We start from the raw sequence: 25,975 nt of genomic DNA, 5'->3' as shown, positions 1-25,975 counted from the left end.
AGATGGAAGAAATAGTGAAAGCCTTCACTGTGGAACAGGAATGGACCATTCAGCCTCTGAGCCTGCTCCACCAATTACCAATGGCTGGTCTTTCTTTTCTGCAGTATTCCTATTGTCATTCACCTCCAGAAAACTGTTGATTTATCCTCAATGGTTGAGATTCCATGAACCCCTAGGTAGAAAATTCTGAAGATTCACCACCCTTTGAGTGAAAAGATTTGCCTCACCCTAACGTATACCTTATTTCTGAGAAAATGCCACCTGATTATAGATTAAACTGCTAGGGAGGAAATCCTATCAACCATCCACGCTGTAAGGATCCTGTAAGTTTCAATGAAATTGCCTTTATTCTCCAAATGTTATGACCCCACTCGATAGTAATACTGGATAGGTTGGATTTCTGAGTGAAACTTGGCTTGGTAGATCATAAGCTTTATGTTTGAAATTTGGAGAGGATGGCGGTTAATTACTGAACATATTCACACAATGCTACCAATTTTCTTTCAATAAACAACACGTGTTTATTGCACAAAAGAGTAGAAGTTTCTGTATGTATAACTACTTTGAAAGACCTTAACATAAACAGCAGTTTAATCCATTTCCCCTGCAACATCCTTTACAAATGCTCAGTGAAGTATCACACCTATTTTTTGATTCATTCACAGGATGTGATGTTGCTGGCACTGCCAGCATTTATTGCCCAACCCTAATTGCCCACAAAAAGATGATGGTAATCTGACTTCTTGAATGTTTGCAGTCCTTGCGGTATCGGGTCATTGACAGTAGTGTTAGGTCCATACTCTTGACCCAGTGATGATGAAAGGAAGATAATTTGGCCCAAATTATGATGGACTATGGGTTGAGAGCAAAGTTGCAATAAGTGGTATTCCCATCTATTTATTGTTTCGGTCTTTTTGGGTGAGAGGCTGTGAGAAAGTTCTGTTGAAGGAGCCTTGGTGAGTTACTGCATTGTACATTGTAGATGCTGCACACTTCTGCAACTATTGGGGAGCCAATTGGGAGGCTTTGGCATTTTTTGCATTCATGTAACTAAACAACTTTTAGAGTCCACCTTTATGCTCCTTGTGTGCTTCCATATATCTTCTCTTTCCCCTTTCATTACCTTCTTGGTAATCCAATGTTAGATTACAAATTACACCCAATCCCCTGGTTCATCATTTTTTCGTACGACCTTCAAAACCACTACCTTTTATCTAATATAATCTTACAGTTCTTTTATCAGCCATAGCTGATTTATTTTTCCTACTGTCTTCAGGAAATGCTTAATTGTTGTAAACCATGCAATACATCTTCAAATCCTCGTTACTGTGTAATTTCAAACCATTTTGTGTGTTTTTCCAATCCATCACAGCCAACTTGCCAATCTTCATAGTTTACATATTCAGGTTGGAGATCTCAATTCCAGAATGAACTATATCATTTTCAAACTTGATTAAAAAATCCACATTATGGTCTCTATTAAACAAAGGCCCCTTAACAGTAAAATTATCAATTACAGTTTCACTTTACAGAATACTAAATCTAAAACAATCTGTTTCCTTTTTGATCCTTCAATGTTCTACTTCAGAAATGCTTCAGTACAAACTGCAGAAATTCATCCTCCACAGCATTCGTGCTGAGTAGCATCTCCCAGACAGTATGGAAAATGAAGTCATCTATTTTTTAGTTATAGTCCATTCACATGGACATCTAGTTTCTGATCTTTATTCAAAGGAATTTTCGGGGATATTAAACACCTTCAGCAGACATGAGTTCAATGTAACATCCAAATATTTCTCTTTACCTCTAGTATTCTCACATAAAGCTGAGCTGGATGTTTTAACATGCTTTATCCTGAATGTAATTAACAGAAAAATATCCTGAAATCACTCGTAAACTTGCTACTATCTCAGCAGTGTGCCAGTGAGGTGGGATTTCTGAGGGAATCCTTTCCCACATTCAATGCAGATGAATGGCCTTTCTCCGGTGTGAATATCCTGGTGAACAGTGAATTGGGATGATCATCGGAACCCAGTCCCGTAGTAAGGGCACTGAGCAGTCTCTCGTTGCACTGTAGCATCAATTCCACAGAACTTTTAAAACACTTGGGTCATTCTGGACATTTAACAGGCATCTCATTGGAATGAACATGTTGATGGCGTATCAGATCCCAGGATCTTACATAGCACTTCCCACAGTGTGTGCATTTAAAAGGTCTTTCCCCAGTGTGAACTCGCTGGTGTGTCATCAGGTGAATTTTCTGAGTGAAACCCTTCCCACAGTCGGAGCAGGTGAACGGTCTCTCTCCAGTATGAGTGCGCTGATGTACAGTGAGACGAGATGACCACTTGAAGCCAGTCCCACACTGAGAGCACCTGAATGGTCTGTCATCAGTGTGAACACGTTGGTGTAACTTTAGCTCCCTGGAGCTTTTATAACTCCTCGTACAATCTGGACATTTGAAGGGTCTCTCCTCAGTGTGAATTCGCTGGTGTGCCTTGAGATGGCAAGCCTCACAAAATCCCTTCCCACACTCAGTACAAGTGAATGGCTTCTCCCCAGAATGAACTCGCTGATGCTTCAACAGGGTGGAGAACCGATAGAATACCTGCCCACACTCAGAGCAGATGAATGATCTCTCCCCAGTGTGAAGACGCTGGTGTAGAGTGAGTTGAGATGATCTCTTGAATCCATTCCCACAGTGAGAGCACCTGAATGGTCTCTCATCAGTGTGAACACGGTGATGGACAATCAACTCCCTGGAACCTTTAAAGCACTTCCCACACTCTGAGCATTTAAAAGGTCTCTCATCAGTGTGAACACGTTTATGGGACTGCAAATAATGGGAACTTTTAAAACACTTCCCACAGTCTGTACATTTAAAAGGTCTCTCCTCAGTGTGAACCTGCTGATGTGACTTGAGATGGGATGATTGAGTGAATCCAATTCCACATTCAGAGCAGGTGAATGGCCTCTCCCCCGTGTGAATGCGCTGGTGAACAGTGAGCTGAGATGACCACTTGAAACCAGCTCCACAGTCAGAGCACCTAAACCGTCTCTCCTCAGTGTGGACACGCCGATGGGACATCAGCTCACTGGAACTTTTATAGCACTTCCCACAGTCTAGACATTTAAAAGGTCTCTCCTCAGTGTGAACACGCCGATGGGACATCAGATCACTGGAACTTTTAAAGTACTTCTCACAGTCTGGACATTTAAAAGGTCTCTCCTCACTGTGAACTCTCTGGTGTTTAAGCAGGGTGGATAACTGAGTAAATCGCCTCCCACAAAGGGAGCAAATGAATGGCCTCTCTCCAGTGTGAACACGTTGGTGAATTTCGAGTGCAGAGCAGTGACTGAACCCTTTCTCACAGTAACCACACTTCCATGGTTTCTCCCCAGAGTGACTGCATTTGTGGTTCTTGAGACCAGTTGATTGGCTGAAGCCTTTTCTGCATCCTGAACATGTGTAACTGTTCTCCTCACTGTGAGCAATGCTTTCTCCTTCCATGTTTAAAATCTGTTGATAGTCTATGATAGATTGGGTGACTCCATCAGATCACTGTGTGATGTTTGGTTTCAGTATCCTGACTTCAAATCCTCTATTTAGCATACCCTGTTAATTGACATAAACAGAAAAATGGAATGAGATACAAGCCACAAAGACATAAATTCAGCTTATGAAATTATATGAGTGAATCTGGTAATATGTGGGGAGATGGCATTTTGGAAAAGTGACCAACAAAGCTGGTGGATTGACATAGAAATTGAACAGAGGCTGAACTAATAACAATTTGGGAATTAGCCTGCTACGTCTGCTCAGGCCTGCACAAGTCAGTAGCACATTTATGGTGCAGAGTGACAGAGGAAAGAGAGAGATATGGGGAGGAAGTTGGAGAGGCAGGGATCAAAGAAAGGGGACTCCATATATCTAAACATCCAGATATTTGATAGGAGTTTCCCATTGCAAAGATTCAGGCTAGTACATCTAAATACTTGCCATTACCACCAAGTTATCCTCCAAGATGCACCATCCTGACCTGTTTGACATTCATTACTGGAGGAACAGACTTCCTTTGATTAAATATTAGGAGGATGAAAGTTAGTGCCTTCAATCCCTCCTACGAACTCCATTCCTTAGCCGAATGAACTCCTCTCTCTGGCATCTGACTGGTGCTGAAACAGACTGTTCAGAACCTTGGCATCCCAAATTGAGACCCCAACCAAAACAAAACTGCGGATGCTGCAAATCAGAAACAAAGGAACAAGTTGCTGGAAAAGCTCAGCAGCATCTGTGAATAGAAATCAAAAAAAGTCAACTTTGATTTCTCTTCACAGATGCTTCAGACCCGCTGAGCTTTTTTTCCAGCAAATTGTTTTTGTTTGAGATTCCACCCGTAATCACCTGTAAAACCACCTATGTTCACTTCGATATCATCACCAACTTCACCCCATTCTCTTCTTAACTCATCCATTCCATTATGGTCTGTAGACTTATTGATGCTATTAGACCCCACAATCACCCTCCCTGTAGTTAAGGTTACTCCCCCCACTTGCCTCCTCACACCGACCCTTGCTCAGTTACGTCACAGCGCTCGCCCACTGGGGTGGCCGCGCATGCGCTCTAGCCCGAGAAGAATGGCAGGCCTGAAGCCCGCACTCCCTGGTCCCTCAAACAAAAAACAACTTGCGGTCGTACACCTGGGCCCCTGCCTTGGACAAAGACCGGATCTCCTAACGCGGGGCCCGGAGAGTCTTATTCGGGCCTTGCAACCGACACAAGACGTTGACGAGATATCGCTGTTCCTTTGTCCCAGCCACGCTCTCACATAACGGCTCCACTCCTACTCCTCCTCCCTTTGCCGCCGATCGAAGCCATCGGTGAAAACGGCTCAGTGTCTTTCACAGGCCCCCATCAACATTAAACTGCGCATGCTCCACATACAAACCGAACTGCGCTTGCGTTTGAGCCGGTTGGTGCGTGCGTTGAGGATACAGTATTTATGTTAACAAGGTTAAAAATCACATAACGCCAGGTTATATTCCAACAGGTTTATTTGGAAGCACTCGCTTTCGAAGCGCTGCTTTCTCATCTTGTGGAGCAGGTCCATAAAACACAGGATTTATAGCAACAGGGTTGCAGTGTCATGGGATGTAATATTAAAGAAATTTACATTGTTTCATCTTTTAGAATGATTACGTTAGTTTCGGTTCTTTAATATATAAATTCCAGAACTTTTTAAAAAGTTACATTCTCAAGATATCTTTAACAATAGGTGCCACATCAGCTCATTTAGGGTGTGTGTGCATGTGGGAGTGTTTGTGTGTGTATGTGCATGTAAATTGGGGTATAAGTCTGTGAGGAGTTGCGTGTGTGAGTGGTGTATGTGTGAGCTCTCTCAAACGCTCACACTTACATCACTCCCCCCCACACACACACCCCTTCTCAGACTTATACCCCATTACACTCACACATACACCTCCCTATACACACACTCACAGACACTCAAGTCTCCCCTGCACACACACACCTGCAAGTTTGGGGGGTGAATTTGTACTTGCAGAATTACATTTTATTTTGCTCAAAAACTGCATAAATCCATGTAAGATTCTGTAAGTCCCATTTTAAAAACGGAATCAATCCGACCCAACACTGAGACACAGACTTTAACCTCACACCTTCAATGCATTAGCTGAGCTGAGCTGATACTGTTAATACCTCGAGAATGTAACTTTACAACCACATGAAGAAGCAGCGCTTAGAAAGCTAGTGCTTCCAAATAAACCTGTTGGACTGTCATCTAGTGTTGTGTGATTTTTAATTTTGTCCACCCCAGTCCAGTACTTGCACCTCCAGATCATGTCAACAAGGAATGTTCGGTAAAAGGATCGCCATTCACAATTGTTCTGCGGGCCTTAAACGAAGTTTCTTATTCGACTTCTGTAAATTAATTTGAAATACATAAATTATCATGAGCTGCACTTCAATTATTTCTTAAGATGTCCCATTGATTTAATGGGAGGTTTAGTGCTCCACGACGTCATGAGAATAATCGGAATTTGTAAAACATTCTGCTTCTTCCATTCCTGACCATTTCTGAAGCGTGCACTCCCCGTCAATCGTCCGGCCCCGCCCCCTCACTCACTCTAATTGGTCGGAGGACCGCCTCTGCTCGGTCTTCCAGCTCCGCCCCCTTCCTCCCATTGGCAAATTTTGGTTCAGGCGCAGCTCACCAGCTGTGCCCCAGAAACATTTTCCAGGCACAACGGTGCAATCTATCCCAAAAAAGGAAATCAAGGGGACTGTCTTGTGACGAGGTAGGAATGTTCCTACTCTTGGACAAAAAGATCTGGGCTTAGTTCCCAGTTGGTGCAACATCTTTGAACAAGATTTGGAGATGCCGGTGTTGGACTGGGGTGTACAAAGTTAAAAATCACACAACACCAGGTCCAACAGGTTTAATTGGGAGCACACTAGCTTTCGCAGCGACGCTCCTCCATCAGGCGATAATGGAGGGCTCAATCCGAACACAGAGTTTATAGCAAGAATTTTATTATGATGTAACTGAAATTATACATTGAAAAATTGATTGCCTTTCATCTGTTAGAATACAGTGATAGTTTCACTTCTTTCATGTGCAAAACACAAAACCTTTTTTTTAAATGTTGCATTCTCGGGTTAGCTGTTAACAATGTTAACAGCCGGGCAGAGGCTGATAGCCAAGTTCGGTACCCATAGGGAGGGCCTCAACCGGGACCTTGGGTTCATATCACATTACAAGTGACCACCATTGCACTATACACACTCACAGATACTCCTACACACACACACAAACATTCCTATATACACACACACACACACACTTACCGACATAGACATTCCCACACTCACACATGCACCCCCTCACAGACTTAAGACACTCTGCATTCATGACACACACATATACACTTTCTCACACTCATGTGGTTGGCACGTTGGCACAGTGGTTAGCACTGCTGCCTCAAAGCGCCAGAGACCTGGGTTCAATTCCTGCCTCAGGCAACTGACTGTGTAGAGTTTGCACATTCTCCCCGTGTCTGCGTGGGTTTCCTCCGGGTGCTCCGGTTTCCTCCCACTGTCCAAAGATGTGCAGATTAGGTGAATTGGCCATGCTAAATTGTCCGTAGTGTTAGGTAAGGGGTAAATGTAGGGTTATGGGTGGGTTGCGCTTTGGCGGGTCAGTGTGGACTTGTTGGGCCGAAGGGCCTGTTTCCACACTGTAAAGTAATTTTTTAAAAAACCCCAACCCAGACAGACAAAGACCCACATGCACACATATATTTTGTGGGGTTAATTTGTACTTTCAGGGTTACATTGTACTTTGCTCAAAAACTGCATGAATTTATGTAAAACTCTGTTATCTCACTTTTTAGATTAGAATCAATCTAAACATCATGACATAGATGGAGAACACAGGGGGCCAACACCTTCAACATATTGTCTAGCTATCACCATTGTTAACAGCTAACCTGAGAGTGCAACTTTTTTTAAAAAAGGTTTTGTGATTTACACATGAAAGAAGTGAAACTATCACTGTATTCTAACAGATGAAAGGCTTAAAGGCAATCAATGTTTCAATGTATAATTTCAGTTACATCACTATAAAATTCTTGCTATAAATTTTGTGTTCGGATTGAGTCCTCCATTATCACCTGATGAAGGAGCGTCGCTCCGAAAGCTAGTGTGCTTCCAATTAAACCTGTTGGACTATAACCTGGTGTTGTGTGATTTTTATCTTTGAACAAGTTCGTTAGAAAAACAAGGGAAGTCAAGGAGAGAATAAAAACAAAAGGCATACAATGTGGTGAAGATCGGTGGGAAGCCAGAGGAATGGGAGGAGTTTAAACACCAGCAGAGGACAACTAAAAAAGCAACATGGAGAAGATGAAATATGAGCAAGCTAGTAACACAAAAGAATACTGAAGGAGATCTTCATATGTAAAGAGGTAAGACAAAACATTGGACAGTTGGAAAATGGGGCTGGAGAAGTAGTAATGGGAAACAAAGAAATGGTGAAGGAATTGAACAGTGACTTAGAGTCATAGAGATGTAAGCACGGAAACAGACCAGACCATGCCGACCAGATATCCCAACCCAATCTAGTCCCACCTGTTAGCACCCGGCCCATGTCCCTCCAAACCCTTCCTATTCATATACCCATCCTGATGCCTTTTAAATGTTGCAATTGTACTAGCCTCCACCACTTCCTCTGGCAGCTCATTCCATATTTGTAACCCCCGTACATGAAAACATTGTCCCTTAGGTCTCTTTTATATCTTTCCCCTCTCACCCTACACTTCTGCCCTCTAGCTCTGGACTCCCCCACCCCAGGGAAAATACTTTGTCTATTTATCATATCCATGCCCCTCATGATTTTACAAACCTTTATAAGGTCACCCCTCAGCCTCCAACGCTCCAGGGAAAGCAGCCCTAGACTATTCAACCTCTCCCTATAGCTCAAATCCTCCAACCTTGGCAACATCCTTGTAAGTCTTTTCTGAACCCTTTCAAGTTTCACAACATCCTTCCAACCTGCCAACTTGACATTGTGGAAAACACCAGAAGCCGATCAGAACTTCAAGACAGTCAGGTCAAAGGTGACTTTAGTGGCTATTACAGAGGAGAAGATGCTGGACAATCTTCTGAAGATGAATAAAACATATGGATAGATGGACTACAGCCCAGGATTCTGAAGGAGATCATTTGTAGAGACATTGGTGATCTTTCAGGCATCACTGGAGTCATGAATGGTTCCAGAAAACTGGAAAATGGCCAATGTAATCCCCTGTTTAAGAAGGGAGGGAGGCATAAGACTGGAAATTACAGGCCTCAGTTGTTGCTAAAGTTTTAGAATTCATTATTAAGGATGAGATCGTGAAGTATTTGAAACTGCATGGTGAAATAGGGCTGAGTTAGCATGGCTTTGCCAAGGGGAGATCATGCCTGACAAACTTGTTAGAATTCTTTGAGGAGTTAACGAGTAAGTTAGACAAAGGAAAACCTATTTAAATCTCCAGAAGATCTGCATTGGTATTCACTGAGGAGAGGGACATGATAGATGTTGAGGTCGGGGATAGATGTTTGATTACTCTAGATCAAGTCAGCCTAAGGAGAGTTGAAGTGTTGGGTATACTAAAAGGTATGAAGGTGGACAAGTCAGATGGGATCTATCCCAGATTTCTGAGGGAAACGAGAGAGGAAATAGATATCTTTGCAGCATTCTTGAACATGGATGAGGTCCTGGAGAATTGTCCATAAGGGTAGCATCTAATTATAGACCAGTGAACCTGACGTCAGTGGTAGGGAAACTGCTGGAGAAGGTATTGAGGGATAGGATCTATTCCCAGTTGGAAGAAAATGGGCTTAACAATGTGGTTATCAATAGGCAATGTGGTTTTGTGCAGGGAAGGTCATGTCTTACTAACTTAATAGAATTCTTTGAGGAAGTGACAAATTTATTGACGAGGGAAGGGCTGCAGATGTCATATACTTAGACTTCAGTAAGGCATTTGAAAAGGCTGCCCATGGTAGGCTGATGGAGAAAGTGAAGTCGCATGGGGTCCAGAGTGTACTAACTAGATGGTGAGAAAACTGGCTGGGCAACAGGAGACATTGTAATGGAAAGGAGTTTCTCAAAATAAAGAACTGTGACCAGTGGTCTTCCACAGGGATCCATGCTGGGACCACTGTTGTTTGTAATATACATATATGGCCTGGAGGAAGTTATAGGTGGTTCGATTAGCAAGTTTGCAGATTACACTAAGATTGTGTAGCAGATAGTGAAGAGGGCTGTGTGAGAATGCAGCAGAATATAGATAGATTGGAGAAATGGCACATGGAGTTCAATCCAGGCAAATGCGAGGTGATGCACTTTGGAAGATCCAGTTCAAGAGCGAACTGTATAATAAAGGGAAATGCCCTGGGAAAATTGATGTACAGAGAGATCAGAGTGTACCCTGAAGGTGACAAAGCAGGTTGATAGAGTGGCAAGAACGCATACAGCATGTTTTTTTTCATTGCATGTATTGAATACAAGAGTTGGCAGATCATGTTACAATTGTATGAGACTTTGGTTCAGCCACATTTGGAATACTGCATACAGTTCTGATCGCCACATTAACAAAAGGATGTAGATTCTTTGGAGAAAGTGCAGAGGAGGTTCACCAGGATGTTGGGTCGAGATTAGAGTGGTGCTGGAATAGTACAGCAGGTCAGGCAACATCCGAGGAGCAGGAAAATTGACGTTTCGGGCAAAAGCCCTTCATCAGGAATAGAGCCAATGAAGGGCTTTTGCCCGAAATGTTGATTTTCCTGTTCCTCGGATGCTGCCTGACCTGCTGTGCTTTTTCAGCACCACTCTAATCTAGCCTCCGATCTCCAACATCTGCAGTCCTTGTTTTTATGTAGCTGTTTTTGTCAGGATGTTGCCTGGTATGGAGGGCATTAGCTATGAAGAGAGGTTGAGTAGATTAGGGTTACTTTCATTAGAGAGAGAGGTTGAGGGGGATCTGATTGAGGTCTACAAAATCATGAGAGGCACAGACAGGTTGGACAACAAGAAGCATTTTCCCAGAGTGGGGCACTCCATTACTAGGGGTCACAAGTTCAAGGTGAGAGGGGAAAAGTTTAAGGGAGATATGTGTGGAAAGTTCTTTGTACAGAGTGTAGTTGTGCCTGGAACGCGTTGGCAGTGGAGGTGTTAGAGAAAGGCACAACAGCATCATTTGAAATGTATCTAGACAAATACATGAATCAGCAGGGAATAGAGGAATACAGATCAGAGTTTGGTAGAAGATTTGTAGCTCGGGTGCTCGTTGTTGTGGTTCTGTTCCCCGAGCTGGGAATTTGTCTTGCAAACGTTTCGTTCCCTGTCTAGGTGACATCCTCAGTGCTTGGGAGCCTCCTGTGAAGCACTTCTGTGCTGTTTCCTCCGGCATTTATAGTGACCTGTCTCTGCTGCTTCCGGTTGTCAGTTCGAGCTGTCCACTGTACTGGCCGGTATATTGGGTCCAGGTCGATGTGTTTGTTGATAGAGTCTGTGGATGAGTGCCATGCCTCTAGGAGTTCCCTGGCTGTTCTCTGTTTGGCTTGCCCTATAATGGTAGTGTTGTCCCAGTCGAATTCATGTTGCTTGTCGTCTCTGTGTGTGGCTACTAAGGATAGCTGGTCGTGTCGTTTCGTGGCTAGTTGGTGTTCGTGTATACGGATCGTTAACTGTCTTCCTGTTTGTCCGATGTAGTGTTTTGTGCAGTCCTTGCATGGGATTTTGTACACTACATTAGTTTTGCTCATGTTGGGTATCGGGTCCTTTGTTCTGGTGAGTTGTTGTCTGAGTGTGGCTGTTGGTTTGTGTGCTGTTATGAGTCCTAGTGGTCGCAGTAGTCTGGCTGTCAGTTCAGAAATGCTCCTGATGTATGGTAGTGTGGCTAGTCCTTTGGGTTGTGGCATGTCCTCGTTCCGTTGTCTCTCCCTTAGGCATCTGTTGATGAAATTGCGAGGGTATCCGTTTTTGGCGAATACTTTGTATAGGTGTTCCTCTTCCTCTTTTTGTAGTTCTGGTGTGCTGCAGTGTGTTGTGGCCCTTTTGAATAGTGTCCTGATGCAACTTCGTTTGTGTGTGTTGGGGTGGTTGCTTTCATAGTTTAGGACTTGGTCTGTGTGTGTGGCTTTCCTGTAAATCTTTGTGGTGAATTCTCCGTTCACCACCGGAGAATTCACCACAAAGGTTTACAGGAAAGCCACACACACAGACCAAGTCCTAAACTATGAAAGCAACCACCCCAACACACACAAACGAAGTTGCATCAGGACACTATTCAAAAGGGCCACAATACACTGCAGCACACCAGAACTGCAAAAAGAGGAAGAGGAACACCTATACAAAGTATTCGCCAAAAACGGATACCCTCGCAATTTCATCAACAGATGCCTAAGGGAGAGACAACGGAACGAGGATATGTCGCAACCCGAAGGACTAGCCACACTACCATACATCAGGAGCATTTCTGAACTGACAGCCAGACTACTGCGACCACTAGGACTCATAACAGCACACAAACCAACAGCCACGCTCAGACAACAACTCACCAGAACAAAGGACCCGATACCCAACATGAGCAAAACTAATGTAGTGTACAAAATCCCATGCAAGGACTGCACAAAACACTACAAAGGACAAACAGGAAGACAGTTAACGATCCGTATACACGAACACCAACTAGCCACGAAACGACACGACCAGCTATCCTTAGTAGCCACACACAGAGCCGACAAGCAACATGAATTCGACTGGGACAACACTACCATTATAGGGCAAGCCAAACAGAGAACAGCCAGGGAATTCCTAGAGGCATGGCACTCATCCACAGACTCTATCAACAAACACATCGACCTGGACCCAATATACCGGCCAGTACAGTGGACAGCTCGAACTGACAACCGGAAGCGGCAGAGACAGGCCACTATAAATGCCGGAGGAAACAGCACAGCAGCGCTTCACAGGAGGCTCCCAAGCACTGAGGATGTCACCTAGACAGGGGACGAAACGTTTGCAAGACAAATTCCCAGCTCGGCGAACAGAACCACAACAATACAGATCAGATTAGATTACGTTACAGTGTGGAAACAGGCCCTTCAGCCCAACAAGTCCACACTGTCCCACCGAAGCGCAACCCACCCATACCCCTACATTTACCCCTTACCTAACACTACAGGCAATTTAGCATGGCCAATTCACCTGACCTGCACATCTTTGGACTGTGGGAGGAAACCGGAGCACCTGGAGGAAACCTACACAGACATGGGGAGAACATGCAAACTCCACACAGTCAGTCGCCTGAGGCGGGAATTGAACCCAGGTCTCAGGCGCTGTGAGGCAGCAGTGCCGCCCACTAAATCCTTCAAAATATGGGCGACAGGTTTAGAAAGAGGATCTGGATCGCAGGTATGGAGGGCCAAAAGGCCTGTAGCCATGCTGTAATTTGTTTTGTTTTTCGTCTTGAACTACGTGCCACACAGGAGCTGTTAAATATGATAACAGCAGATTATGTCAGGGGCAAAGTACTGGCATAGATAGAGGATTGGCTGACTACAGATGACAGAGTTTGGGAATAAATGGGTCTTTCTGTAGATGGCAACCAGTGATCTGTAGGGCACAGTGTTGGGGCCATAACTATTCATGTTATACATTAACAATTTAGGTGAAGGAACTGGACAAAGATGGCACAAGTGAAATAAAATGTGAGATGTAGCATCTTAGTCGGAAGAATGGAGACAATGACAACTTTCTAAATGTTGAACACACTGCCTGTGCCTCTGCTTTCTACCATGTCGCCCCCATAGACAACACCAGTGCTGTGGATGCCACTGACAATGTCGCTTCCGCCAAAGTCACCACTGATGCCACCAGTCACGCAACCACTGATGTCACTGCTAATCGCATGATCCCACACACATACTCACTCCAGAGACAATCTCCACCCCAACTCCCAACACCAGTTCAACACTCAGCCCTAGCCCTAAGCCCTGCCAGATATTTACCATTCCCCCAGACCATCCCTCACTGAGGGTGAATGGTCAGTCCTCAGCAAAGGACACACCTTCATTCCAGTACACCTATATATCAACAGGTTTTGCACACATCTAGATGTCGAACACTTTTTCCTCCACCTCTATGCCTACTTCTTCAAACGTGAATTCCACCCACCCTCTGAAGACACCTTCCTCTGCCTCCAACAAACTCCATCCTCCTGGGCACCCCATGCTGGCCTCTTACCCTACCTTGACTGTTTCATCTCCAACTGCTGTCATGACATGAACAGCCTCAATCTCTCCATCCCCTCACCCACTTCAACGTCATCCCTTCAACTTCTAACCCCAACCTCATCGTCAAACCAGGTGACAAGGGAGGCACAGTGGTAGTTTGGTGCACTAAACTCAACCTCACTGAAACCACACTCCCAACTCACAGTCTCCAATGTCATAGTCCCCCAACCCCACACTGCCATTCCTATCTTTGCCCTAAAATACATAAACCTGACTGCCCCAGTCAACCGATTGTCTCTGCCTGCTCCTGCCCTACTGAACTCATCTCCTCTCATCTTGACTCAGTCCTATCCCCTTTGGTCCAGGAACCCCCCACCTACATTCGGGACACTACCCATGCCATTTACCTTCTCAATGACTTTCAGTTCCCTGGACCCCAATGCCTCATCTTCACCATGGATATTCAGTCTCTGTATCTCCCATGAGGAGGGCCTTAAGGTCCTCAGTTTCTTCTTCTCCTGCAAACCCAACCAGTGCCCCTCCACTGACGTGCTCATTTGCTTGGCAGAACTGGTACTCACCCTTAACAATATTTTCCTTTCAATCCTCCCACTTACTACAAACCAGATACCATGGATACCCACATGGGTCCGAACTATGCCTACCTCTTGGTAGGGACCTGGAACTGTGCCTCTTCCTCAGCTATACTGGCACCATCCCCCACCTTTTCCTCTCCTCCATGCTCCCACAAGGAACTCGAACAGTCCAACCACTATACTCACATCTTCCACCCTGACATCAAATTAACGTGGACCATCTCTGACACCTGCCTCCTCTTCCTAGACCTCTCTGTCTCCATCTCTGCCAACCAACTCAGCATTGACATGTACTACAAACCCACTGACTCCCAGAGCTACCTTGATTACACCGCCTCGCACCCCCCCTTGCAAAAATGCAATCCCATACTCCCAATTCCTCCACCATATCTGCTCCCAGGACGAGCAGTTCCACTCCAGAATATCCAGATGTCCTCCTACTTCAAGAACTGCAATTTCCCCTCTCCCATGACCAACAATGCCCTCAACTGTATCTCCTCTGCTCTCAAACAAAACCCACTCAACCATAATGAGGATTGTATTCCCCCTGGTCCTCACATTCCACTAATCTCCAAGTACAACGCATCATCTTCCGCCACCTCCAGTCTTACCCCACTACCAACATAATACTCCACCCCCCCATTCCGCCTTTTGCAGGGACTGGCCACAACTTCCTAGTTAGGTTCATACTCTTCACCAAAACATCCTTCACGGCTGGAACCTTTCTCTGTGGCTGCAGAGGTACAAAATGTGCCTCAAACCACTCCCCTCACCTCCGTCCAAGGGCCACAGAATCTTTCCAAGAGATTTACATGCATTTCTTCTAATCTAATTTATTGCATCCCGATGTGTCTCTTCTACATTAAAGAGACTGAGTGCAAACCGAAGAACTGGTTCAGGGAACCTTTATGGTCTGTCTGCTTCAATCAACCCCACCTCCCAGTTGCCATCCATTTCAACTCCTTCTCCCACACCCTTGATGACATGTCCATCCTGGCCCTCCTCCATCATTAAAACAAGGCCATATGCAAACTAGAGGAAGAACACCTCATCTTCTGCTTCAGGAGCTTATATCCATAGAGCCTTTAACATAGAATTCACCATTTTCCAAATCCCAGCCCCAACCTTCCCCCTTAGCCTGACTCAACCTATCCATCTTCTTTTCCACCTGTTTGATCCACCCTTCTCACTGACCAATCACAGCCACCTCCTACCTGCATTCACCTCTTGCCATCCCACCCATTTTTCCCACAGACTCAACCCCCACAGTCCCTCTAATTATTCTTCAACCTCTCTCCCCTCCCCCAGTCCTGATAAAAGGTTCCGACCTGAAAAGTCAACCCCCCCCCCCCACACTCTACTCTGTTGCTTAACCTGCTGTGCTTTTTCAAACTACATTCTTTATCTACTCCTATTTTTCTAAACAGTGAAAGGCTTCAGAAATCTGGAGCACAAAGGCACTTAGGACTCCTAGTTCAAGATTTTCTTTATGTTACCATGTAAATTCATTTGGCAGTTAGGAATGCAAATGCAATCTTAGCATTCATTTCAAGATGGTGGGCGGCACGGTGGCACAGTGGTTAGCACTGCTGCCTCACAGCGCCTGAGACCCGGGTTCAATTCCCGCCTCAGGCGACTGACTGTGTGGAGTTTGCACGTTCTCCCCGTGTCTGCGTGGGTTTCCTCCGGGTGCTCCGGTTTCCTCCCACAGTCCAAAGATGTGCAGGCCAGGTGAATTGGCCATGCTAAATGGCCCATAGTGTTAGGTAAGGGTTAAATGTAAATGTAGATGTAGGGGTATGGGTGGGTTACGCTTCGGCGGGGCGGTGTGGACTTGTTGGGCCGAAGGGCCTGTTTCCACACTGTAAGTAATCTAATCTAATCTAATCTAATATAAAACCATTCCTGATGTAGGGCTTTTGCCCAAAACGTCGATTTCGCTGCTCGTTAGATGCTGCCTGAACTGCTGTACTCTTCCAGCACCACTAATCCAGTATTTGCTTTCCAGCATCTGCAGTCATTGTTTTTACCTCTATAAAACCATTGTTGTATATCTCTTTTTTAAGCTCTGGTCAGGCTGCATTTTGAAGATTGTGAACCATTTTGGACCCAGTATCTGAGGAAGGATCTGAAAGGTTTACAAGAATGATCTCAGTGATGAAGGACTTGTCCTATACAGAGTCATAGACTCATATCTGTTCCATACATTCACCCTCTGTGTGAAAAAGCTGTCCCTTAGGTCCCTTTAATATCTCTCCCCTCTCACCTTAAATCCAAGCCTTCTAGTTTTGGATCCTGGGAAAAAAGACCTTGGCTATTTACCCTATCCATGCCCCTCATGATTTTATAAACCTCTATAAGGTCACCCCCTCAACCCACATTGTGGGGAAAATAGCCCCAGCCTATTCAGTCCCTCCCAATTGCTCAAACCCTCCAACCCAGCAACATCTTTGTAAATCTTTTCTGCACCCTTACAAGTTTAACAACATCTTTCCTACAACAGCTAAACCAGAATTGAATGTGATATTCCAAAGTGGCCTAACTAGTTGAGTATTCTGGGACTGTATTCAAAAGTTCAGAAGGATTAGCGAGAATCTCATTGAAACTTAGAAGATATTGAGAGGCCTGGTCAAAGAAGGGGTGGCATGGTGGCTCAGTAGTTAGCACTGCTGCCTCACAGTGCCAGAGACCCAGGTTTGATTCCCACCTCAGGCGACTGTGTGTGTGGGGTTTGCACATTCTCCCCATGTCTGCATGGGTTTTCTCCAGGTGCTTTGGTTTCCCACAATCCAAAGATGTGTAGGTCAGGTAAATTGCCCATAGTGATGAGTGCACTAGTCAGGGGTATATATAGAGGTAAAAACAATGACTGCAGATGCTGGAAACCAGATTCTGGATTAGTGGTGTTGGAAGAGTACAGCAGTTCAGGCAGCATCCAAGTAGCTTTGAAATCGACGTTTTGGTGAATGGGTCTGGGTGGTTACTCTCTGGAGGGTCAGTGTGGACTTGTTGGGCTGAAGGAACTATTTCCATACTGTTGGGAATCTAATTTTTCCATGAGTAAGATAAACCAGAATCTGAGGGCACAGGCTCAGAATGAAAGAATAACACCTCATATCTGAATTCAGGTGGAATATTTTCAGCAAGAGGGAACCTACTATCTCATTCTGAGTGACAGATAAAATTCATGAGATCCTCACATTTGTTGGAATTGAGAATGAAGTTTCTATAAGCTCTGGTCAGATTATATTTGAAATATCAAGCAGTTTGGGCCCCATAATCTAAGGAAGGAAGTATTGGCATTGGAGGTTCAGAAGAGTGAACCCGGTGATGAAGGAGCACTTGAAAACTCTGGGACTATGCCCAATGGAGTTGTGGGATATAGGTGGATTAGTGTTACTTCTGCAATTCCATTTTACAAAGGAGGTGAACTCACACCAGTGGGTAATTGTTTTAGTCAAGAGCTGAGTCAACAAGAATGGAAACGATGTGGAGGAAATATATAATTGTTCTTGTATTAGCTAAAACTGTATGTCAGAAGGTAGACATTATGGGCAAGTAGATAAGATGTTGTGAGGGGATGAAGTTAAGCTAGATACGCCTGTACAAACAGTAGATATAAACATGTGCTTCCCACTTTTACAAAAACACAGGAACAAACCCTAATTAAAAGGGTCATAGGGATCAGAACAGCCTCGGGAAAGGCACAGATGAAGGGGGTAGATAATGATGAAGAAAGGATAGGCCTAACAATGACCTATAGCAGGGTAAGGTCAAACAGCCTTGTGAGACCAGAAATAAGCATTTTATCACAGACAAGGCCGGATAAGGCAAGAGGCAAACAGGGGTAATGGGGGCCGGTCTTAGGGAAGTGGACGATGTAAGCAGGGGAGGGAGCAGTGTAAAACAATAGACATCAAATCATATAAATGTTATGTATGAATTGAATTTAGTGTGTGTATGTCCCTTGCCTTGAGAAAGTGACATCACACCCACTTGCAAGTGTAAAATAAATGGCACTACTGATTCAGATCTTGTCTCGGACTGAAATTATTGAAGTGAGTGGGCTTTGTTTCTCACAATTGGGGGCTGTCCGGGATTTTCTTCCATCACCGGGGGGAGTGGCTGGCCTTGGACACTGGGAAGACGCGTCCCGTTCCCCATTGAGGAGCGGTCTCGTGTCCTGGTTTGGTCTGCTCCCTTGGGCGACTGGTACGAATCCCACAAGAGAGACATCTGAATCAGACAGTGATAGGAGCTCGATAGACAATACGGCACAAAGGGGCCAGGCAACTCTGTGCACAGACCAAGGTAAGAAACCTGACTTTTAAGTATTGCCTTGGTGGCCGGGATTGAGTTTTAGTAGTTAATAAGGGACTAACAAAGGAACTCAATATGGGTTGTGCCGTGGGTAAGGAAAAAGCCTCCGGGAAAACAAAAGAAGGAAAAAGCAATGGATTTGGAGGCGGGGTCCATTACAACATACCTCCAGAAAGTTCTTTGGGGAGGATGTTGTGGAATTGGCAAAATAATACTTGTACAGGGGAAAAAGATGATTAAATATTGTTGCTTCTTATGGACTAAGGAATCCATTCTTCGTCCCGCCTCTTTTGGCCAAAGATTCAGGTCGGCAAAGACTGGGTTTGTAAATATCTGAATTTATTTGTCAATGAGTGAGAGAGAGAGAGAATGAAAAGAGCTGTACAGCTGGTAGAAAGTTTAACCCTTTGTGATTTGGTTTGAATGCACATTTGTTTGTTGGTGATTGAATGTTTGCGTTTTATTCCCTGGAGCTTGAGTTCCGGGACTGTTTTGAATCTGATTTTTATTATGGAAACTTAACATGATTTCTTTTAAGGTTAAGGATTCTATAGAGATTATGAAAAAAAAGAATGATAACTCCTGTTCTTCTTACTATCAGTTTCTAACTAATCTCTTTTATCTTTATATGAAAGCGATTTATGGAGGACAGTTGAAGTTTCAGTTCAACATTAGATTGTAGTAAAAACAAGATCCTATGGTTAATATCTGTGACCTTGGATTCGGCCATTGTTCATGCATTAGAAGTTTTTTTTTTAAACTTGAATAGACAAATAATTTTAAGGCAGCTCTGATTATTTCACGACCTATAGTATTGTAATTGAGCAATGATTGGTCAGCACTACTTAAGAAAACTAATTTTGGATTTAAATTAAGGGACTAAAACTGGGTGATTACAGTGGATTTCAAAATTGAGAACTGTATGCATTTTACATTTTGAATATTGAATACTGAATAAATGAATGTAAATATATAAATATATTTACAAGTTTGGAACAGGCTTTAAAGTTAGTCAAGCATGAATTGATGAATTGGTGTCTGAAGTTATGGGGAGCTAGAAATATTGCAATATTTCTTTAAAAAAAAAAGAAAAAGGGGAAGAACGTATTGACTTATCCCCTTCGGGAGGTACCAATAGGGGACAAAGAGATTGGGTTTGTAAGTGTCCCCCTCAGCAGTGGGGAGGTCAGAACATTTAAAAAAAAAGAAATGAAGGTCCTGGTTGAGGATCCGGTGGGGCTGTCTGAACAAATTGATAAATTTTTGGGGCCCAGTCTGTATACCTGGGCTGAGTTAATGTCTATTTTGAATATACTATTTACTGGGGAAGAAAGGGGACTTATATGGGGAGCAGCCAATAAAATATGGGACAGGGAACACCCCATTGGGGATGGGGATGCTGGACAGGGAGAGGTGAAGTTTCCCCTCAGAGACCCCCAGTGGGAAAATCAAAATCCGGAGCATAGAGAAGAAATGAGGGAATTGAAAGACCTGATTCTAAAAGGAATAAAAGAGGCAGTTCCGAAGTCACAGAATTTGACTAAAGTCTTTGAAGTTAGACAGGAGAAAGATGAGACTCCTTCAGCTTTTTTTTGCAAAGATTAAGAGACTCAATGCGGAAATATTCTGGAATGAACCCTGAGGACCCAGTGGCACAGGGTCTTTTGAAAGTACATTTTTGTGACAAAGGAATGGCCAGACAGAGAAAGATACAGCAAATAGAAGGGTGGAGTGAAAAGCCATTAGATGAATTGTTAAGAGAGGCACAGAAAGTGTTTGTAAAGAGAGAGGATGAGAGACAGAAACAGAAGGTGAAAATGATGGTAGCTGCGGTTGATGAGGTAGTTAAGAAAAGAGTAGAACCAATAGTGACCAACCGGAGGGGCGGGTGGCAGCATGTAGGGCAGAGAGGGAGAGGGGGAGCGTTTGATAGAGGGTTCGAGCGACAGGGGCAGAGCTGGAAGACTCCACAGGCAGGATGCTATTATTGCGGAAAGATAGGGCACTTTAAGTGGGAATGTCTGGCTCTGAAAAGGGAAGAGAGGGCAATTCCGCTTATGAATTTTGATGAAGAATAGGGGTGTCAGGGGTTCCTGCCCTCAGGGGCCCACCAGGAACCCTTGATAAACCTGAAGGTGGGACCCTATAAGGAAGAGATAGTCTTCCTAGTAGATACGGGGGCAGCACGGTCATCGCTGAATTTTAAACCAAAGAAAGTAGAAATGTCGACACGGTCAATTACTGTTTCAGGGGTTAAAGGGGAGGGATTTACTGTTCCAGTATTTGAACCTATGATGATAGAAGGTCCTAAGGATAGGGTCACAGGGGAACTGTTGTATATCCCTGATATAGGAAGTAACTTATTAAGGAGAGATTTAATTATCCTCTTAGGACTGGAGATTGGAATTCAGGAAAAAGAATTAGTTGTACAAAAGGCAATGTTGGCAGAGGATGTGGAGAGAGAGATAGACCCTATTGTATGGGCTAGGGAAGGGAATTGTGGAAAACTACAGATCCCTCCCCTTGAAGTAATTTTTTTTAAAAGAAGGAAAGGGGATTTTGTCTGTGAGCGACAATATCCCATTTCCATAGAAGGTAAACGAGGACTGCAGCCAGTAATTGAAGGACTGATTAGAGATGGACTGTTGGAGCCATGTATGTCTCCTTATAATACCCCAATACTACCAGTGTGGAAATCTGATGGAACTTATCGATTGGTGCAGGATTTGAGAACATTAAATCGAATAGTACAGATCAGGCACCCAGGGTGCCAAACCCCTCTACGTTATTAAGTAAGATCCCTCATGACCACAAATGGTTTAGTGTGATAGATTTAAAGGATGCCTTTTGGGCTTGTCCCTTGGCAGAGGAAGGTAGGAATTTGTTTGCCTTTGAGTGGGAAGACCCTAAGACAGGACAGCAACAGCAATACCAGTGTACTGTGCTTCCCCAGGGGTTTACGGAATCCCCGAATTTATTTGGACAGATGTTAGAACAAATATTGGAGAAAGTTAGTAGCCCGAAGGGGACTACCCTGTTGCAGTATGTAGACGACCTCTTAGTAACAGGAAAAAGAAGAGAAAGAGTAGTAGAAGCCACTAACAAATTATTGAATTTCCTGGGTCAGCAGGGACTGAGGGTATCTAAAAACAAACCACAATATGTGGAGCAAGAAGTGAAATACTTGGGACATTTAGTTAGTGAGGGAAAGCGAAAGATAAGCCCGGAACGGATAGAGGGAATAGTGGGGATGCCACTGCCCAGCACTAAAAGGGAGTTACGCAAATTTTTAGGTCTAACGGGTTATTGCAGATTGTGGATTGATTCCTATGCACTGAAGACTAAGAAATTATATCTCAAACTATTAGAGGGGGAACCCAAATGTCTAAGTTGGGATGATGAGGAAAAAGAACTAGTTGAGAAACTCAAAAGAGATTTGATCCATGCCCCCGTGTTAGCCTTACCTTCCCTAGATAAACCTTTCCACCTCTTTGCTACCGTGGATAAGGGAGTGGTTTTGGGAGTATTAACCCAGAGGTGGGGGAAGGAATTAGTACATGAAGAATTGATTAAACGGGTCTTGGAGTCCCTATTACTTCCCCGAGAAATAGCAGTAGTGCATGTAAATGGTCATCAGAAAGGAAATGAACTAGAGGTTAGGGGAAGTAGATTAGCCGATGAAGTGGCAAAGGAAGCAGCCCTGAACCCACAAGAAGTGGTGATTCATTCCCTAATACCTACTGTTCCAGGTCCTTGGGAAGCTCCTATATTTACTGAAAGCGAAGAAAAGGAATTGAGAGATTTAGGGGCTGTAAAAACAGCAGGCGGGCATTGGAGGTTACCTGATGGAAGGAGAATGTTGAACAAAATGATGATGCGAGACATTATGGCTGTCCTACACCAAGGCAGCCATTGGGGAGTACAAGCAATATGTGATTTGGTTCTTAGGGAATATGGATGTAAAGGAATATATACAATTGCTAAACAAATATGTGAGGGATGTATCATATGCAGAAAGGTAAATAAGAAAGTCTTGAGAAAACAGACCCCGGGAGGAAGAGACCCAGGATTGAGACCTTTCCAGAGTATACAAGTAGATTATACTGAACTCCCCAGGGTAGGGAGACTAAAATATATGCTAGTCATAGTAGATCATTTATCTGGTTGGGTTGAGGCATACCCCCTAGCTACCGCCACTGCGAGTGGAGTGTCTAAAACAATATTGGAGCACATAATTCCCCTATATGGGCTCGTGAACCATATTGATTCCGACCAAGGAACTGACTTTACCTCTAAAGAGTTACAGGGGGTAATGAAAGGGTTGGGAATTTCCTGGGAGTTCCATACTCAATGGCACCCGCCATCATCGGGAAGGGTTGAGAGAATGAACCAAACACTCAAACGACAGCTCTCTAAATTGATAATAGAAACCAGACTCCCTTGGACCAAATGTTTACCTATAGCTCTCTTGTGAGTATGAACAGCCCCAAGGAAAGATTTGGGACTATCCCCCTATGACATCTTATTTGGATTACCTTACTTGGGAACGAATGGAGAATTGCCAAGTCCCGAAACTAAAGATTTGTTTTTAAAGAAGTATATACTGGGCTTGTCCTCCTCTTTGTTTTTCCTCAGGAAACAGGGTTTATTGGCACAGACTCCACCCCTTGAATTCACCGTTCATTTCATCCGGCCAGGCGATTGGATCTTAGTAAAATCATGGACAGAGACTAAATTACAGCCGGACTGGGAAGGGCCGTACCAGGCTCTTTTGACTACCGAAACAGCGATAAGGACAGTGGAGAAAGGCTGGACTCACTACACTCGGATCAAAGGGCCAGTGGACCCTCCAGTTGAGGAAGAAGTCTGGACAGCCGAATCAACGCAAGATTCGCTGAAACTCAGGCTAAAGAGACTTTGAGTAACTGATTATACAGTGGCGACGCGAGCGCGGGATTATTTCTGTAAGATTGTATATTAAGTCTTTTTGTGCTTCAGCATGATGTTTAGAATACTGGGAATGCTTAGAGTTATGATGCTAGCTCTCTTAGTATTGGCATTTCATCAAATATCATTTTCATATGTATTATTAACGGTTCCTGAATCTGATAACCCACAAGTATTAGACGCTGATGTATGTAGCTTAGTAAATTGTGGGGACGTAGATAATCAGAGACAGTATCGCAGCTCTGAGATACATCTTAAGTCCTATGGGGATGGCCTTGGGGACAGTACTTGGTATAACGGTCTTGTCACAGTACACCGGGCCCCCTTCCGACCAGCTCGCGATTGCCCTGATAAAAAGTGTAACCCAATATACCTAACAATAAGGAAAACCACATGGCACGAAACAATCCTGGGTGGGGGCACCTATGAGATACAATGAAATGAAACATTTGGGATAGAAATGAAAGCAAATGGGAAGGATTTCTTGGGCTGTTGTTTCCGAATTAGTGTAGGACAGGGAAAACGGGTAGAACTACTGGGTAATAAGATACAATCTTTCACCCCTCCCGATGATCCTAAAGTAGTAAAATTTATAGAGGTAAAGGACTTGAAACAGACCATTGAAATAGAAACTGGGTACGGGGATGCAAATGCCTGGGTTGAATGGGTAAAGTATACTGTGAAAAGTCTGAACAAGAGCAATTGCTATGCATGTGCCTCCGGTAGGCCAGTGGCCCAGGTGGTTCCCTTTCCGCTCGGGTGGAAGGGAGACAGGAAGGGCATGAAATGTATGATAGCCCTGTATCAGGATGAGACTGCGTGGAATGATAGGAATTGTACCTCCCTATCTCAGATGTTCCCTCCCTTGGAGAAGAAAGATGTAAAAGTTCCCCCCCCTGTTTTCTGCCGCAGTTGGAAATCACACCTCGTGTGTGCGTAGACGAGGTACAAGTCGGTCGAAAGATTTGGGGGAGCTGAAACTATGTACAGAGATTAAGAATGTAACCGAAATGGAGAAGGGAGGGAACTACTCAGCACTAAAGGTTCCCCGAGCGGATCTGTGGTGGTACTGTGGAGGCAAAATATTGAGACCCACCCTACCTCCGGATTGGAGAGGGATATGTGCAATTGGCAATTCCATTTACCCTGGCATTTGAGAAGGAAAAGATAGGAGGGAAAAAGGGAAGGGGTAAGAGATTACTGTTAGACACTTCTTTCGATGACAGGATTTATCTCGATTCGGTAGGAGTCCCTAGGGGGGGTACCTGATGAATTCAAGGCTCGTAACCAGATTGCAGCAGGCTTTGTGTCAGCTCTCTTTTGGTGGGTAACAGTTAATAAAAATGATCATACCCTGTATACGAGGGCTCACCCAAAGACTGATTGAAACAGCCTTAATGAAACAGATGCCCCTAAAAGGGAATCAGGCTGAAGGACTTTATCGACTAAATAATGAGGAGATGAGTGAGACCAAGATGGATGAAATCTCCGGGATGATGCTTGCAAATTTCGGGAGCGATGCTTAAAAATAAAATATTTGCAGAAGATAACAAATGGTAACTAAAAGAAAGAGGGGGAATTGTGGGATATAGGTGGATTAGTGTTACTTCTGCAATTCCATTTTACAAAGGAGGTGAACTCACACCAGTGGGTAATTGTTTTAGTCAAGAGCTGAGTCAACAAGAATGGAAACGATGTGGAGGAAATATATAATTGTTCTTGTATTAGCTAAAACTGTATGTCAGAAGGTAGACATTATGGGCAAGTAGATAAGATGTTGTGAGGGGATGAAGTTAAGCTAGATACGCCTGTACAAACAGTAGATATAAACATGTGCTTCCCACTTTTACAAAAACACAGGAACAAACCCTAATTAAAAGGGTCATAGGGATCAGAACGGCCTCGGGAAAGGCACAGATGAAGGGGGTAGATAATGATGAAGAAAGGATAGGCCTAACAATGACCTATAGCAGGGTAAGGTCAAACAGCCTTGTGAGACCAGAAATAAGCATTTTATCACAGACAAGGCCGGATAAGGCAAGAGGCAAACAGGGGTAATGGGGGCTGGTCTTAGGGAAGTGGACGATGTAAGCAGGGGAGGGAGCAGTGTAAAACAATAGACATCAAATCATATAAATGTTATGTATGAATTGAATTTAGTGTGTGTATGTCCCTTGCCTTGAGAAAGTGACATCACACCCACTTGCAAGTGTAAAATAAATGGCACTACTGATTCAGATCTTGTCTCGGACTGAAATTATTGAAGTGAGTGGGTTTGTTTCTCACAGAGTTTAGAAGGATTACTGAG

At 44.1% G+C, this 25,975-nt stretch overlaps 1 protein-coding gene and 1 long non-coding RNA gene across 2 annotated transcripts; one reads left to right on the top strand and one right to left on the bottom strand.

The window, feature by feature from the left end:
- Window positions 1-496: 496 nt before the first annotated feature.
- LOC140476626 (uncharacterized) lies at window positions 497-4,935 on the bottom strand. The gene is made up of 2 exons (XM_072569518.1): window positions 4,558-4,935; window positions 497-3,616 (listed from the first exon to the last, which is right to left on the bottom strand). The coding sequence occupies exon 2, from the start codon at window positions 3,509-3,511 to the stop codon at window positions 2,111-2,113; it is 1,401 nt and encodes a 466-aa protein (XP_072425619.1). The 5' UTR covers window positions 3,512-3,616; window positions 4,558-4,935; the 3' UTR covers window positions 497-2,110.
- Window positions 4,936-7,706: 2,771 nt separating this feature from the next.
- On the top strand, window positions 7,707-25,906 carry LOC140476625 (uncharacterized). Its single transcript, XR_011960528.1, has 2 exons — window positions 7,707-7,986; window positions 23,356-25,906. It is a non-coding gene; the product is annotated as an uncharacterized lncRNA (long non-coding RNA).
- The last annotated feature ends 69 nt before the right edge of the window (window positions 25,907-25,975 follow it).

Source organism: Chiloscyllium punctatum, chromosome 4, assembly GCF_047496795.1.
Source record: "Chiloscyllium punctatum isolate Juve2018m chromosome 4, sChiPun1.3, whole genome shotgun sequence".
In the NCBI taxonomy this organism is placed as follows: Eukaryota; Metazoa; Chordata; class Chondrichthyes; order Orectolobiformes; family Hemiscylliidae; genus Chiloscyllium; species Chiloscyllium punctatum.
The sequence above is the reverse complement of the archived record's forward strand: the minus strand, read 5'-3'. Positions and strand labels throughout refer to the sequence as shown.

Bases quoted from the DNA above. Each gene is read 5' to 3' on its own strand.
- LOC140476626 (XM_072569518.1), bottom strand. From the start codon at position 3,511: ATGGAAGGAGAAAGCATTGCTCACAGTGAGGAGAACAGTTACACATGT.